At 44.0% G+C, this 17,828-nt stretch overlaps 1 protein-coding gene across 1 annotated transcript in view; it reads left to right on the top strand.

The window, feature by feature from the left end:
- The window catches only part of LOC129109146 (DNA-binding protein SATB1), a 61,399-nt gene that overhangs the window by 39,667 nt on the left and 3,904 nt on the right, over positions 1-17,828 (top strand). Inside the window, exons 10-11 of the mRNA XM_054621136.1 lie at positions 1,239-1,394; positions 16,504-16,716. Coding sequence (XP_054477111.1) covers positions 1,239-1,394; positions 16,504-16,716 — 369 coding nt within the window. The remainder of the gene's footprint in view (positions 1-1,238; positions 1,395-16,503; positions 16,717-17,828) is intronic.

Below are 17,828 nucleotides of genomic sequence, written 5' to 3'. Positions count from 1 at the left end.
ATAAAAAACGGGATGAAAGGCCCAGAAATGCTCCGACATTCCAGTTTCACCACAAATTTTAGGATTACGTGATTGTCTTTGACACATAAAGGAGCTCGTATTGTGCGTCTAGACAAAATACTTGAATATATATATATGTGTGTTTTTTTCTGATCACAGGCTGTGTGCCGTGAGTTAGTAGCTGTTGGTGTTATTACGGTTTATTTGAACGCTATGTGCTTGTATTCACACCCAACCCTGCCGATGTCTCCTTTCAAAAGGGCTCGTATGGAATGATTCATATGCTAATGGTTGGTTGGTAATGCTTTTATTAGGATACTTGTTAACTTGTCAAAGGATTTTTGTCAAGATGCAACAAGCCGCTGAATGAAGATGATTTGATTTCACTTGACTTGCATTTATTTTTTAATCACCAGCTTGACATGAGAATAATAACATTCCTCACAACACATCTAAGTGTTTTTCTGAGCAAAGTAACGCCGGAGCCGAGCGTGGGTGTAATCTACACTCCACTGTGTGTGTGTGTGTGTGTGTGAGAGATTGGTGCATGCATGAGTTAGTGTGTGTGTCTGCTTGTGTTTAGCCAGATTACCTTTCTTTTTTGAGCCTGAGCAAATAACGGTTGTGTTGTGTTCCCGACTCTGCAGCCCCGGAGGGAAGACTGTAACAGCGTGAGGCCCGAGGACTGGAATCCCCGAATCCCGTGGGCCTTTCCCCTGTGAGCAGATAACGCCACCCACCTCACCTCTCCACCTCCACCAATCTGAATGCACACATTGTTATAGACAATACGCACACTGAGGCTTATTATCTCCCAACATGCAATTAATTGCTATTATCTTTCAAGTGAAAGGCTTATATTCACATTTTTATCAGTTTTTTTGTTTGGAAAGAATGTCTAATACCTCCCTGTTTCACACCATTGCTAAGATTTAATTAAACGTAATGTTGATAATTTGATCATAAGCAGATTTCTTCGGGTATTTTTTATCCTAATTTGGCATCAAAAAGTCAGGAAAACTAGAAAAATCTTGTTGCTCAGATACAGCACTAACTGTCATTAAATGAATCTGATAATATTAAAAGAAAACATCTTCAGGTGGAGTATAGAGATCCAGTCCGTACACACAACCAAAATCTATCAAACACAAAGGAGAATCCAATGTGACAAAGTTTAAAATGGGACCTTTTGTAGGAGTTTTTTTGTAATTTTCCTCTGTTTCCACTCTTCTAACCAGGTGAAACCGTCGCCTATGCCCAGCGAGTGGAACGGCAAAACAGAGAGCTGCATCCTCAACATCAACTCCACCATCTACGACGAGATCCAGCAGGAGATGAAGAGGGCCAAAGTCTCCCAGGCCCTGTTCGCTAAGGTGGCCGCCTCCAAGAGCCAGGTACGATAATTACACACACACACACACACACACACATACACACACCCACACTGAGTGAAGGAAGACGTTCGCTTTGGTGCTCTCTGTCATTGTCTTCCTCCAGAAAAACTTCATTTTTGTTCAAGCTTCCCTCACAAAATATATGAAGAGCTGTCTTTCTTCTTTCATCAATGAAACATGATCTTTGTTCAATATCCAAAATCTCGCCGGTGAAAATCGTTTTTTCTCAAACACTCTCTCACACCTTTTTGATAAATTATGTGTAAAAGCTGTTAATCATAACTTCTTCGATCCTACTTTTTAAAGTAGCTCTCACAGAAGTATTGATGTGTCATAAAGCATAAAAAAAATGAAAAATTCTCAACCTGCATACATAAATTGCGTAAAGTGTCCACACAGACAGAGAGGCTGATGGATGTCTTGAGAAAAATGAGAAGAAGAAAGATCCTGCAGTTGTGAGACAGTCATTCTACACAGAAAACACTGTGAAATATCTTGATTCTAGATGCATAGAACATCATATATATATATATTATGATGTTCTATGCATCTAGAATCATATATATATATATATATACATAGTTCAAGGCAAAGAAGCAGAAATCCATTCAACCCCGGAGCGAAACTCCCCGTGATTTATCGACATAATGACACATGTCCTCTTTATTGTGGGTTTGGAGTTTAGCAGTCGACAGTGTTTCGACACCAAACAAACCTGTTTATATGAGCTCCGTTCAGTAAGACGATGGGGCCCCTGTTATCTTCTCCCAGAGAGCAGAGCGCTCACACAATACAAGCCTGTGTGTGTTGGAAACAGGGAGGAGGGAAAAAAAAAAAAGACAGAAAACACACCACCAATTTAACTGTGTATTAAAAGCAATTTAAAAATGTAGCACCGAGGAGTTATTATTAAAGGTTTTCACGTGTCTGTCGGAGGAGTTGGGGAAGATTTCCACAATTGTGCTTGATGAAGACGATGAGGGAGGGAGGGGACGAGGGGGGGGGGGGGGGAATAGATCACCAAGGGCGGAATAATCTAGAAATATCTGCAAAGGCTTTATTTTTTTCTTGCTGATTAGGATGATTATACCCTCAGATAGCTTTGTTTTACCAAATTGCAGTTTGATGCACAAACCACTGTTTTTGTTAAGGAGTTCAAAGAGTCTTTGGAAGGAGTGGAGAAAGAGAAAGGGGGAGAGAGAGAGAGAGCGAGGAGGCATTAACTCGCACACGTCTCCCTCTTCTCAAATGAAGGTTTGTCTGGGAACAGGTTTCCACCGTGCCTTCTCCACCTCACTCCCATCTCTCCGTCTTGCCCCTCTACCTCTCTCGTCTCTACCCCCCCCACCACCACCACCACCACTACCCCGATTTCTGCCTCTCTTTCACGTTCCATTCATGGCAGGCGGGTGTGAATGTGAATTGAGCAGCAGATAAGAAGTGTGCTAATTATGCCTGTGAAAGGGGGCCTGGGAGAGCACTTATCTCTGGCTCCATCTCGTAATGGGCGCTCCCCGGGCAGCTGGTCTCCCCCCTTACTACCCAGCCGGCATCGCCACAGCTACCGGCAGCGCCAGGCCAACCCAGGCCAACCCAGGCCAACCTAGGCCAACCCAGGCCAGGCCCCCTCCTCCCCATCAGGACCCCTAAACCCTGAGCAGCACCCAGTTTTCCCTTGCTTGTTCCTCAAACATCTTCAAAAATTGAGCTTTTTTATTCCAAGTGGGACCAGGTTGTAGTTTTACTTTTATGTTTTAGCGGTGGGCAGATAATTCTGTAGTGATTTTACTTTTCTGAATTCATGTGAGTCCATCAATATGAGCGGAAACTTCTTCTGAGACGTTATATAGATTGTCCCTTCCCTACATATAAGCCATTGTTATAATATGTTGATAGCAGTGGAGCTGAAATAATTACTAGTAAATTAATCCACTAGTTTATCGACAGAAAACTATTTGCTGATCAATCCATTATTCAAGTCACTTTTCAAGCAAAAATGCTGGTTTCGTTTGCTGGTTCCAGCTTCTTAAATGTTGTTATTTGTAGCTGTTATCATTGTTTCTCAATTGCTATTTTATAACATTGAAAATTAGATATGTTTCGGTTTGGATGATGATTATATGATATTTGCAGCCATAACTACTATTCATAAAATGGTCTTGTTTTTTAAGGTGTCTAACATTAGACTTCACTTGTTACAAACAGACAGGTTAGCTACTCAATTCTGCTCATTCTGACAAAAAACATTACTGCCACTGCTGGAACTAAAGAAGTGATTACTTCATGTGACCAGGGTTAGGATACTGGGTGTAAATTGCTTGTGAGCTTACTGTGGTGTAAACCCATCAGCCAAAAGAAGAATAGCAAAAATGTGTTTTTTAAATGACACGTTGTAAACGACAGCTTAAGTCCAGAGAGGTTCAGCAGCCGCACAGAAAGAAAACAACACTATCCAAGCTTTTGGGGTTGGAGTGCCATGCCAGCAGAGACTGCTGGTATACTGGGGGGAGGGTTTGGAGTGCAGTGTGTGGCTGTGGTTGGTGACAAGTGTGGAGGATGGGCCGGACTGGCAGGATGCCCGTATGGGGTCCAAGGGAAATAATCGCGGGGGGAAGGGAAAGAGGCCTCATCACCGAGGCGCTGGCACCGTCCCGTCAGCTCGGTGTGCAGTTCAACCTCTTCAGCTCAGCTTAGGATTTCCCAGCATGCTTACGCAAGCACAGGATCAGGTGACCGCGATCCGTTGGTACCAGTCCCCCCAGTAGATACAGCATCAGGGTGTGATGATGCAGCTGAGAAGGGAAGAAGAAGAGCAGTGGAGATCTTGAGAGGAGAGAAGTAAGACATGTGGAGTTGAAGGAGGTCAAAGGCAGAAGTGGTCCCTTCTGGGTAGAAAAGCTGTATAAAAAAAAAAATTCACTGAGTGTATGCTTATGTGTGTGTGTTTCTGTATACTGCATACAGATACGGGTTTATGTGCAGCCACATTTGAATGTGTGTGTTTGGGGGGGTTTCCTGGAACGCAGCCATCCGGTCCTCTCTTAGGGCTCGTAACCACTGCAGGCCTCTGCCCCCCCTCCCCCCCTCACATATTCAATGTTGCATTTCAATCACTCTTTTACTGCCACATATTCAGAGTAGTAACTACAGAGCAGTGAATCTAACCTAAGCCGTATTACTTTATCAGATTGATGGTCGTCATTTCACTTCAAGTCTGGGCATACGTATTTTTTAAGTAATCCATGCAGCAATTCTGATTTATTAGGACAGATATTACATTCGGTCTTTGATAAAAATCTGAATCATTATTCATGATCCACTCCTCAAGGCCTCAAACCGATCGAACGCTCCAAGAACGCTCCGTTTCCATTTCGCTTCAGGAGATGTCAGACTTGGAGAAAACAACTGTGTGTCGCTGGTTCGAATCCAGCGAGGACGCTGCCAGAAGTGGCTCTATTCGCCCAAACAGGCACCGCTTTTTGTTTTTTATTCGAGCCCCACGGTGGTGCGAGCTATGATCTGGATAGCCCGGAGTTGATGTCAACATTATTAACCGGCGCTGTAGAGCTAGAGCAGCTATCTAGCCGGCTACTATGCTTTTGTTTTTAACCCACATTAACACGAAGGGGGGGGAGGCCTCGCTGTGTTGGCGAGACTGGCAGAGAGGGCGGCTAATGTTGGGATGAGCGATGGGAGGTGAGCTGAGGGTTGGGCGGTAGTCGGGGGGAGGGGGAGGGGGGGGGGGGGGGCGTCGCTTTGACACGACTTTTATGTCCAAACATCCCCGACACTTCCTGAGAGGAATTGCGCGACGGAGGGAAAAAATCAGAGTCCCTGCTGTCATAAAACAAGCGCCCTGGGACCCCCGAGCACCACGGGGCTCAAAGCCCTCCGACTCCTCAATGACCAGAAAACTGTGGAGCGCAGTCACCACCACCAACACCGCCCCCTCTCTCTCTCTCTCTCTCTCTCTCTCTTTCTCTCTCTTTCTCTCACATCGCCCATTCTCCCCTGGAAGAGGCTACGCTAATTAGCCAGGCTCTAATGAGACAGAATGGCACTGATCTGGTCCGCCGCTGCGCCACCGGGGGCCGGGCGGGGGGGGCTGGTGCAGTAGGGGGAGGGGAGGGGGGAGGAGGAGGAGGAGGTTGGTGTATGCCATCTGTCACCCTGCACCCGCCTGGCACGGCAGTCCCTGGAGTGGAAGGGGTTGGGAGGGGGGCGGTGGTGGTGACGGTGGGAGGGGGGTGAGTGCCTTGTTGGTCTGGAGAGGTGGGGGTGGGAGGGTGGGGACATTGATATGAGGAGGAAGGGAGGGTGACAGAATAACGGGAGCTGCTTCCTTCATGTTTGGAAAATGACTAATTTCCTGTTCGGGGTTGAATCCCATTAGTGGTCCTACATGTTTTATGGGGGCTTGAACGCTTTTTCTTAGCTTTAATCTCCAGATATTTAGCACACGACCCGCCCAACCAGACCACACCAACGACACACACACACACACACACACACACACACACACACACACACACACACACCACTTCTATCATTCTGCTCCATCCAATGGCAGCTTCACAAGAGGGGCAGATGGCTGACCTTTTGGGTGTCTGTTTCTGGATTGTGACCGCTCAGAGGTTTGTCTGTTACTGAGAAGCCACTTGGGGTCAGCTGTGTTAGAAGTCTATGCTTCTGCATGAAGAGTCATTCACAAATGGCATTAAATGACATCATAGTGAAGCAAAATTGATACAGTGAAGATGTTATCAGATACCCTTTGATATTAGGTACGTCTAGTAAGCTATGTGTTGGAATAAGATGCAGTTTTGCTCCACTTTTCATAAGTTGTACTTTCTGTGCGGTGGCATCGAGGTGTCTTTTTTCCCGTTGTTTGTAGATTAACAGCTCTCCACATCTCTCTCTCCCTCAAATTAGGCAGATCAGAGCGAGCACAGCGCAACCCCAGGGGATCCAAGAGGGCCGTGCCTGTTTATTAATTGATTTATTTATTTATCTCCCGTGCCTGCTTGGTTATTAGGTTGCCATGGGAAACAGGCTAGGCCAGATCCTCTCTATTATTAAAGACACAATTTCTTGAACTGGAGACCCAGCTGTCTGAATAATTAATTTAGCGAATGAATTATCTTGCAAACGGTGAGTCCCCCCCCCCCCTCTGAAATGAGCCTTTCTCTTATTGTTTAATGGACAGTGGAATTCCCACCAGCCTGTTTTTCTCTCCATCGAACCCGCCTCCTCCTCTCAGCCGGAGCCCCGGGGTCTCACTGAGCATGCCCAGAGCACTCTGTGTCTCTCCTGCCATCTCTCTCACTTATGCCTTACATGCCACCTCTCACCCCATCTGTCTCCAATTGCGCAACCCACTCCCTCCTCCTCGGAGTCCAAACTAGGAATCCAGCCCCGACTGTCAGGACTCCAAATTGTCTCTTCGTCCCCTCTAATGCATTATTATAAGACAAGTGTTTTTCTACCGTGGAGCAGGTGTTCTCTGAGTTCTCTGAGTTAGCACTTTGCTAATAGTTCACTAGCATGAGTAGCTCTCACGGTCTAACCAGTGCTCAACCTACTAGCCACATGCCAAACCTTACCCTTTGGCCGCGTGTTAGCAGATGCTCCCTTATTCCCAGAGACAGGCGCAGTGTTCTGCTAGCTCTTTCTTTCCTGCAAATGTTCGCTCCAGCTAACCCTCTCCCACTGTCTCCACTCCTCCTGACAGACCACACAGGGCTTGTTCTGAGGCCCATTCTCGCTAATCTGATCAGGCAGGCAAATACGCCGGGAAAAGCGCTTTAATGATCCCCCTAATTACCTCAAGTCAATACCAACTGTATTATTAGACTCGGGGAAAATATTCCATTAGGGTGCCCCCCGTGGGAGTCCCCCCTGTGCGCGCCGGTGTCACGCGCCGCGCGCCCCCTACGCTTGTAATTAATTTTATTTACACACTCAGGAATGCACAAGGTCGCACCTGCAGCCCGGAGCCGCCCGACTCGGCCCGCCTAATCAGATCTGTCATAATTATCATTCTGCATGCTTCTGACACACGCCGGGAAATATTTCAATTTAACTACAGCCACTAGCTCCGGCAGATGCAGCCTGAGAGAGAGAGAGAGAGAGAGTGTGTGAGTGAGTGTGTGTGTGTGTGCGCATACAGGAGTGTGTGTGATTGAGTCTAGGGGAATTGCATGGGGAGATATTAGGAGCTATCCAAGTGCTCATGCTGGTGCTTGTGTGCACTTGGTTTGGCTAGTATTAGTCTTTCACAATCTCTCTCTCTCTCTCTCTCTCTCTCTCTCTGAGTGAAGACTTCTTCATCATATTCTTCGGTCACTATTTTTAAAACATGCTGCGTATATTGAGCGTGAAGGAACATATATATATATATATATATATATATATATATATATATATATATATATATATATATGTATATATATGGGCTTTTCAGCCATGTACAGAGAGACATTTGAGATTTGGTGTTTACTCTGTTGCCTCTTGTACAAATACTCTATTTTAAGTTCAAGATGAATTTCCGAGTTGAGCGAGACACACACAGCCACAGAATAAACAACTGCATATGAAGACTTCTATTTCAGAACATTTCTTTTTTTTTTTTTGGGCGGTGATGAAAATTTGTTCGCTTTCATTAGTATCCGAAGCAAACTTGTAGGCCAATTACGAACACTTATTTAGCTGACATAGACAATTTGCAGGTTCTCTGCTATTTCAATCCCTAATTCAGTAAGATCAGTCATGATTTATCAGCTTGATTATGCTTTGATATTAGCAATTAAACCCAAGCTTTGAATTAAATCTCAATCAAGCCCTTAAAATTGATGGAATCAGACTGCATGTAGGTGCTCTGTGTGTTTGCAACGTTGCTGCCGTTGTTGTTTATCTCCAGCTCATCTTCAGTGTGTTTGTTGTCTTCTGTGCATTCATCCTCCATCTGCCTCAGCTGTATTGAACAGAGACGATTACAAAAGCAAAAAAAAAAAAAAAGGGGGTAAATTTGTGGTGGGAGAACAGTGTTTGAACATTCAGTGTAGCTGTTCCGCCTCCCAAATATCAGCCCACCACCAGACTAAACTAGATTACAGTCCAATTCCAACAATACTAATATTTGCTACGAAAGAGGCACATGGACTGCAGCATCGTCAGTGGCTCCATTTTCCGCCATTTTGTACTCGTAAACAATCTTTAGTTGACAAAGAGAACACAATTTCACTAATATGAGATACCCACTGATATCTAAAGTGATATTTTAGATTCAGATATGTTTCCTGCAAATGTTCTGTGGAAGAATACTGAGCAATAAAACATTCCTGGCATCTAATTTATAGCTCAGATATATATTTAACTCAAATCTGTTCTATATATGTACTTATTCAAGTAGGCTGCGGTTGCACTGGGAAACTCCCGCTATTGTCACAATGTTCTGTGCATTTGTGTGTGAAGAACTTTACTGAAAAAGAACAAAACGTACAGCTAGAAAGAAGGGGGGAAAAAGGAAAAAGCGCTGCAACCACACAGATGTTTAATGTGCTCCATTTTAGATGGACTGGTCATTTGCCTTTGGTTATTCTTTATGCTCCATCTGCCTCTATTTGGTTGCTCGAAAATTCCACGCACACTTTATTGGTTCGGCAGCCGTGACGTCAAAACTGCCACACAGAACGGGTCGGCATTGTCTCTGGGAGCAAGTGCTGACACAGAGAGGGCCATTTCCTGCACAGTCATGCCTTGCCTCCACAATGTGTGTCGCGTTAGCTGTCAGTCTGTTATTGTTGTCGACTCGCTTATTGTATCTGGTGAGGTCGCGACCCCTCTTCAGAAAACGTTCACTGTTTGGCGAAGACTCCTCCGTGTGTCGCAGCCCGAATAGAGATTAATTGTTTGGCATGTATGATTCAGACTGGCAAATTTCTCTCCTAAAGCTCAGCCACTGACATCCTCACAAAAAGAGGATGGTGACACAATCTGGCAACCAGACTCTGGAAAGCATCCACTCTGACAAGACATCAGAGTCATATCAACATGATTTAATAATAAAAGAATATATTTTTTAAAAGGCCAGTTTTCAGATCATTAAGATGACTCAGTTTTTAATCTTCAAAAGCATTTCTTTGGGAGAAAAAAGGAGCTCTGTGATTGGTTCATTTGAGAAGGAGATAAATGTCATCATCTATTACTGCGGTCACAAATCCAACCAACCGAAGTGCATATCTGTCATTTCCAAAAAATGTCAGTTTTAACCATCGCTTTTGTAGTATGACTCCTTATTAATACTCTAGACCAGCGTGTGAATTGGAATCATATGGCAAAGTTATGAAAAATAAAGCATCAGTAAGTTAAAACATTTCAACAGTTTGATGTGAACAGCCCTAATTTTCGTCCAAACGAATAAAAATGTTAATTCCCCTTACCTGTAACTTTTATTTCTTTATAACCATTTAATAATTTAACATTTTTACACCTTCTGTTGTGGTGTGGTTTCATAGAAATGTTAAGAGAGGTGAGCTTCTAACTAGGGAAGAGCGTTTTAAGCAATTTCCATATTTGAGTACTCTCATTTCATTATCATAAGGTTATGTGTGCCGGTCATCAGAAGTGCATGTTCATAGGACAGCAGTCTTCAACTCCCAGTTTGAAATGGCAAGTGTTGGAAAATGAATCTGTAGAAAGAGCACTCATGGAGTCTGTAGTAATAGTGACCTTGTGGCGGCCCTGGTAGCTTGCCAAACTTCTCATTTCAATGCTGTTAGCAAACAAGGTGATGAGAACATGTCTATATACATGGATATATATATATATATATATATATTTTTAGAAGCAGAACAAAAACTGATTACTTCATAGGTTGAACAAATACTAATACGTCCAAGTAGGGGATTGGAGTTCTCATGCCTTGTGGGTTTCTATTTTGAATTACAAGATGATGCATTGAGCTATTTCTATCAGATTCTCCGTAGAAGAAAACCACTACTATACTTCCCCAAATGGAAACTACGTAGAGACAGCTATAGGAAAAGAACATGGAGCTTGTTGGAAAAAAGGCTCAGTACCGCTGGATAAATTCGTATTTTGTGATCTAGCAAAGCCATTTCCAGGGCAAACCTTCTCCACACTGCAAGTGAATGAACGAATGCAGACACGATTACTTCGGATATGTAATGAATGTGCTGCTCAGTAATCTTCTCGTTTCCTTTAGCGAGACAAATTTGTATGTTAAGATCTTGCTAGCAGTCATTTTTAGGGCAAACCTTGCCCACACCGTTATAAAAACGATATATCAACCGTCATTATTCATGTAGTGTCGCAATGGTGCTACAATAATCAACGGGTTAAATCCTCAGTTGAACCATAAATTCTTTTCACTTGAAGCACTGATGGTTGGACATCCAGAACATCTCAGTAGAGGAGCATGAATTTGGATAAACACTTCATTAATTGGACTCAAGCAGGATGTGTTTTCACATTTTGAACTAGTGCTGTTCATGTAAGGACACTGACCCCGTTTCCATTGCCCAGTCTCCCTCACAGTAGGCCACAGATTATTTGTAAAGTCAATCAGAGTTTTTTTATTTGCCTATAAAGACTTCTTCTTCTACTCCCCCCCGCCCGAAAAAAAAAGTCTGGCCCTGAATTTGCCCGTCAATTATTGCTTATTGTTGCGGGAGATCCGCATATGTCCGAGCATCAGGAAGGTTTCAACACTGGTCGTCGGCAGATGGGCGTCCACCGTGGCCTAGTGTGTGTTTTTCTTTTAACAACACAGCACACGTTACCTTGCGGGTTGAACGCGCCACGTGCAGCCGCCAGTTTGTCTTGCTCAGGGAGGAGAACATGTTATCGGCTGCATTTATCTGCATAGTGTTGTCTGCCAGTGCTGGGCCTCTGCCAGGTTCAAGGAGGAGGAAAAACAATAAGGCATTGTCTCCCCCACCCTACCTTTAGCTCCCTCCCTTGTTCAGACACAGAAGAGGTTTGTCTGCTGCCTCCGAAACAGTCCTGTCCTCCAACCCGCCCGCCACAACAATGGCCACAATCATTTCTTCATCTGGGATTTTTCTTCATTTTTTGTTGCTTTTTCTGATCTGATTTGTCTTTCTTTACCAAATGGTCCAAATTTAAACGCTCCTCGATATATACTCGCATAGTCTGCTTCTGTTGTTGAAACCGTGGCTGCAAACTGAAGCCTGATTTCTGGTCGCGCAGTAATCCAAGGAAGGAGGGGAGAAATAAACTCAAATGGCAAATTGATGGACATCTGTTGGCTTATTTTATTTATTTATTTCTGCGGTGGCCGAGGTCAGCCTGATGGGGCTGATAACAAGCAAATGAGATTAGAGGGAAGGTGTTGGCCAGGCCGTGTGACAGACCCCTCTGTCTGTCTGTCTGACTGTCTGTCTGTCTGCCAGTCGCTCTTCAGAGCTCCCGTGTTGGCTGCGTCTGCAGCGGTCGTCCGCTGGTTGGACGGGTCGGCCGGTGAATACCATGCTGTTCTCTGACAGAGCGGGCCTATGCGCTTATTGGCAGCGTGTGACTGCAGCACTCACATCCAGCGTGTACCGCACTGCATAGCTGGGTGAATCCCGCGCATGAATTCGACTATTGTGTTCGGGAGGGGAAATATTTTCCTAATCAGAACACCCGCTTAGCTATTTATACCAGGACCATACAATGGCCCGCTGAGGAGTTTATTACCCTTTTTAATTTGGCACCTTATGACCCCCGGAGCAACCGTTAGCCTCCGGGTCAGATCTGTGTTCACTGTAAAACAAGAAAAAAAGGCCACTGGTTCTCGATGGCCAGTCCCGGTGTTTGAAACTAATTAATAATTAAGCGACGATGACCTAGAGGCAGCGGATTATTGTGCAATATTGTCGCAGGTGTGTGCCAACATAGCAAGATAATCCTTCGCCTGTCAGTGCTTATTGCTCCGATGAACCTGTTTGCAGCATCTGTGAGTTGGGCTGAGGGATGTTTTTAGCATCAAAACAAACTGGCTTTCTAGTTCACTACTCACTCTGTGATTTTGGAGGTGATCTAGGTTTGTTGAAATGAACTGATTAACTTCACTAGGTCAGTTGAAAAGCTTATCGCATTTGTGACTACTGTTTAAATGTGTAGCTCGTGTGATTTCTACCAATAACAGTAACAGGGGCTGCAATTATATTCATTATCAATTAATCTGCCTATATTTTTCTTGACTAGTTGGTTGTTTCTTATTTAGCATAAAAAGCAGATCACAACTTTTTGACATTTTCGCATTCATCGTTTCTTTGACAAACAGTGCGAAGTTCAAAAGACTAGCAGCGGTCAGTAAATCCTCACACTTAAGAAGCTTGTCGTTTTAAAAAAAAATAAATTAATAAATAATCAAAATTGTTTCAGATTGACAATTTATCAAAGGATTTATGATGACAGCCCGAGTCTAAACTGTGTCTGAGAGGCTGCTTTTCTTCCGCCAAGATACAATTTTGGGGTGAAAATATGTAATAAATAAAAACGTCCAAAGTCCACTTCTTAACTAGACACTCGTTTACTCTCTGGCTGTCTGAGAATGTGAGACTACCTTATTTCTATCTTTGTAGAAATAAAAAAGAATCTGTTAATAATGCGGGTTTTGCAGTAAGTGATAATTATCCCGCTCGTCAGTCGTAGACTTTTCTTGAAGCTGTGACACGATAACGTTTCCTCACAGAATACATTTTTTTCCAAACACCAGCCACAGTGTGTTCAGTGTCGGCCAACAACTAGGCCTCTTCTGAACTACCTGTGCTATTTATTTATAGAGTGCCCTTAATGATCTTCAACAAAAACACAAGAGTGCGCCGGATTGAAGAGCCCTAGATTTATGTTTTTTTGGTGTGTTTTCTGGACCGCGTTGGAACACTTTAGCGTCAGGGGCAGCAAGTTCCATGATCCAATCAAGAGCGGTTAGTGCTCGTCAGCCGCGGTGGAGAGGCTCAACAAATCACATTAAATAATAACTGGAGGGGGGGGCGGATTTGCAACAGTGTGGTGATGTTGGACGTAATGTCATTTATGATATGTAGGTAAGCTTTTCATCACAATATGCCATTTTTTTCTTTTTAAGTTTACTGACAACAAGGGAGTCAAAATGCTAACTTCTCTCTCTCTCTCTCTTTCTATTTCTCACTCTCTCTCTCTCTCTCTCTCTCCTCTCTTTACCCCCGCTGCCTCTGCCTGGCCTGTGGAAGCAATGCAATTAGACAAACACAAACAAAGCTCTTGAAACTGCCATGGAAAATGCTGACTGTCCGATGTCCACAGTGCTGGCCGGGAGCAGCGCTAACTGCTGTTTGACGTGCATCACATGAAGAGAAAAAACAACTAAAAACGTTAAGCAAATGTTGGTGCGTTCGTGTTTTTTTCTTCCTTCTACAAAAAAAAAAAAAGCTGCGTGTCAGCTCCAAAAAAAAAAACTGTGGAGCACAAACACGAAACATTCCCACTAATAAACTCTCTGTACTTTATTTCATCAAATGGACTTCCTGGCATTGAAATGGAGTTCACGTCGCGCCTTTGTTTGATTGGCTCTGCTACTTTGGGTTTAATCCTGCTGGTTTTGGGAGTGTTTGAGTTGGATTACTCCATCGTTGGGCCGGGGTACAGTTTCTCTGGCTTTGACAAGATGGTGTGTGGTGGTTTGTGTGCTTCTGTGTGTGCTTGTGTGTGTGTGTGTGTGTGTGTGTGTGTGTGTGTGTGTGTGTGTGTGTGTGTGTGTGTGTGTGTGTTCTCCCGCACTACCGAATCAGCTGAAACCACAGACAGCCCAACTGGAGCGCCGTCCAAATCCCTCTGCATGCAAATTAAAAACGCAACAATAAACGTGGCAAAGGAACAAGGTGGGCACGCAGGCTTTATGGGCCCCTCTACCCCGCTCTCTCCCCCCTCTCTCTCTCTCTCTCTCTCTCTTTATGTCTCCCTCCCTCTCTCTCTCTTTCTCCCCCCATTCCCGGCATCCTACGATCCCACCCCCTCCTGGGTTTGATGTGGCTTATGGGAGGAGTTGGAACAGGGGACAACCAAACTGCTGAGTTATCTCTTGCATGCAGTGTGGCGGCGTGGCTCTGCCCTCTGTGTGTGTGTGTGTGTTTGTATGTGTGTGTGTGTGTGTGTGTGTGTGTGTGTGTGTGTGTGTGTGTGTGCGGACCAGCAGCGCGGTGTAATCCTGTGGAAATGAAAGGTGCTGCCGCGCACTGGCCGGGAGATTACAGCGCCGCTCTGTCACGGCGCCAGGACAGACTACCCGGCAGAGCGAGTAGCCCTCTGTAACACACACACAACACACACACACACACACACACACACACACACACACACACACACACACACACTCACCTCAATGCTTCTCTTTGACGCTGTGTTTCCTCCTCGCTGGTTTCTCTCCCCGGCCGGCCGTCCTTCTTCATCCACTTCTGTCCCTTTACAGCTCTCTTGTAGCTTCACCCTCCTCTACCTCCTCTTCGCTCTCCCACACAGCACTACAGTGTGTTATTTCTCCTTACGCTCTTACTCACACACACACACACACACACACACACACACACACACACACACACACACACACACACACACACACACACACACACATAACACTGCTCTGCTCTGCTGAGGTTTAGGTCATCACGTCTGAGGCTGTGAGATCACGTCACCCAACTCCCGCTGAGCCCTTCTGTCTGTTCGGTCGTGAATCCTCAGTTTGTCACTCAGCTCCGTGAACAAACACAAACACACAGATTAATTAAAACGTGGTGAGACCTCCATCAAAACCAAACCAGAAGTCATGACTCTAAAAAGACTTTTATAAAAACCACAAAAGCAGGGAAATGACAGAGGACATAACAATAAAGCCCCAAGGTTCATTTATTTGTCTTTTTGACAGGGTTGCACAATGAAATGTACGTTTGTAGCATGTTAAAGCTACACATAAATATTTCAGCTATTTAATCCGTCTTGTATTCCCTCAATTGATTGATTGTTTGATGGTTGATAAAATATCAGAAAATTGTGAAAAAAGATTTTATTCTCAAACAGTCCAAAAACAGAAGTTTTTAGTTAACTGTCATAAAAGACAAAGAATTGCAGAAAATCTTCAATTTTTGGGGAGTTTTCAAAATGTTATGTTGATCGTTTCTGCTCTGATCGAATCAACATAATATGTTCTTACATTAAAGTGATGTTCAAACTGACATCTAGTGAAATGAACTGATATGAACTATGTTTTATATCACAATCAACTTAATTACAATTTGGGAAACAATTTATTCGACTTGTCTTTGGATTGTTAATTTAAAGTTTTGATCACAACATCATGATATAAATTCCACAGAAAGGACATTTGTTTACCAAGTTGAACTTTGCACACGCTGTGCATTTATTTTACTCTAGAAAAACAAATATAGAAAACTACAAATGAGTCCCTGCGTCCTTTTTGTCCTGCTCATTCAGTAATGTGTCAGCTGAATCTAAAGGTCAGACCGGTTGTCCCTCCGTCGCATCGATCAAATAAAGCCTTTCTGGTTCTGATTGTCCCTCGCTGCTCCTTCAGCTCTGTCTTTCATGGCCCTCTGCTGGAGCCTTTCAAACATGTGATCCACTCTCCTCCTCCCAATATGGGAGTGTGTGCTTCTCCTCCAGTTAAGTGGTTCCTTTCCTGCCGCGTTGCTTGACCTTGGCTGATTCACAGCCTCACATCAGCTGTGGCAGAAAAAAAACATACCAACTGCAGGTGCAGCTACTGAGATACAATGGGCTGTTCTGTGTGAATGATTTACACTGGATCTTTTCTTTCTTTTTCATACTTTGGAAAAGAACATTTGGATTTGCAATTTTCTGTAAAATCACATTTACTTAATTATGTGGTTCTCCTCTTAGGGACAGCACAGTTAAACTGGGTTGACTGCGTGAACCAGTTTGAATTCTCAGGGGTGTAAAAGTAGTTTAAACACTGGAAAAAAATCCTAAAATTCTCTAACCTGTGCTCACATTTGAGCCTAAAGAAGCGTAACTGACCTGCTCTCTCTCTCTCTCCCCCCTCGTCTCCCTCTAATCCTCCCCTCAGGGCTGGCTCTGTGAGCTGCTGCGTTGGAAGGAGGATCCGTCTCCGGAGAACCGAACGCTCTGGGAGAACCTCTCCATGATCCGCCGCTTCCTGAGCCTCTGCCAGATGGAACGCGACGCCATCTACGAGCAGGAGAGCAGCACCGGGCAGCAGCAGCAGCATCACAACGAGAGGCCGACGCACCTGATGCACATGTCCGCCGAGCAGCCGCAGGTGAGCGTGACAGCGTGTGCGCGTGTGTGTGTGTGTGTGTGTGTGTGTGTGTGTGTGTCCTCGCTGTGCCTTTGGGCAAGGCACTAGGCCACGACTAGCTCGGGCATGACGCTTTTGTGGAAGAGTAGCTCAACCAATGGCACAACCAATAATAGAGTTTTTGGGGAAATACAGGAGTGCCCTCTCTTTCACAGACTTTTATTTACGCTCGTTTTATTGATTGTTTTTTTCCCAACTCGCATTCTGCAAAGACCCGCCCTACTCTGCCTCTGATTGGCTAATACTCGTTGATGTTCTTCGCAAGATTTTTTAGGTGTTTTGCTTTGGTGGAAAGTTAGAAGGGTTCAGGATTTGAACTCTGAAGTTGCAGCTTTTTTTGTAGCTTTTTTAATATAATTACAATGTCCTGAATCTGGGTGAGATGTTGCTATGTACGTTGCTAAAATGGATGAAATATAACATTACAGATCTATTGGAGAATTAAACCTTACGTTGATATGGCACACTGACTCACAAGATAATGTTATATTGGCACTTGATGTCACAATGGTTGCCGACCTCAATGGTTGCCGACCTCTGGGTTAAACAAGTATTTTTCACACACTAACAATGTAGGAAGCATGTACGCATTGACACGCACACAAGGCTTTACTAGAGATGATGTCCTGTAACTGCAGACATTCATGAAGGAACAAAAAACGATTAATCCATCAACTAAAAATGCCAAACATTCCCTGGTTCCAGCTTCTCAAATGGGAAGATTCTTTTCTTTTCTTTGTTTCGTTTGTTTGTAAACTTAATATATTTTTTGATTTTGGACCATTGGTTGAAAAACAACAAGCTGTTTGAGGACATCAAATTGGGATTTAGACCTTTTTTTTTTTAGTCCAAATGATTAATCAATCCGTCGAGAAAAATAATCAGTGTCTTACTGTATTTCTGAATATTTTTCTGTTAGAGTTTTTATGAACTCCTGTTAATTAGAAACACAGCAACAATTAAAATGTCCTACTTTTAGCCAAAAAAACATTTTCAAAGATATCCTTAGCCTGAACTTATTTAACAGCTGCTTTATAAAAAGACATCTGGCAGATGACTAGAAATTACAACAC

The sequence above is a fragment of the Anoplopoma fimbria genome, chromosome 20 (assembly GCF_027596085.1).
Source record: "Anoplopoma fimbria isolate UVic2021 breed Golden Eagle Sablefish chromosome 20, Afim_UVic_2022, whole genome shotgun sequence".
Classification (NCBI taxonomy): domain Eukaryota; kingdom Metazoa; phylum Chordata; class Actinopteri; order Perciformes; family Anoplopomatidae; genus Anoplopoma; species Anoplopoma fimbria.
This window is presented reverse-complemented; position numbering and strand designations above follow the sequence as displayed.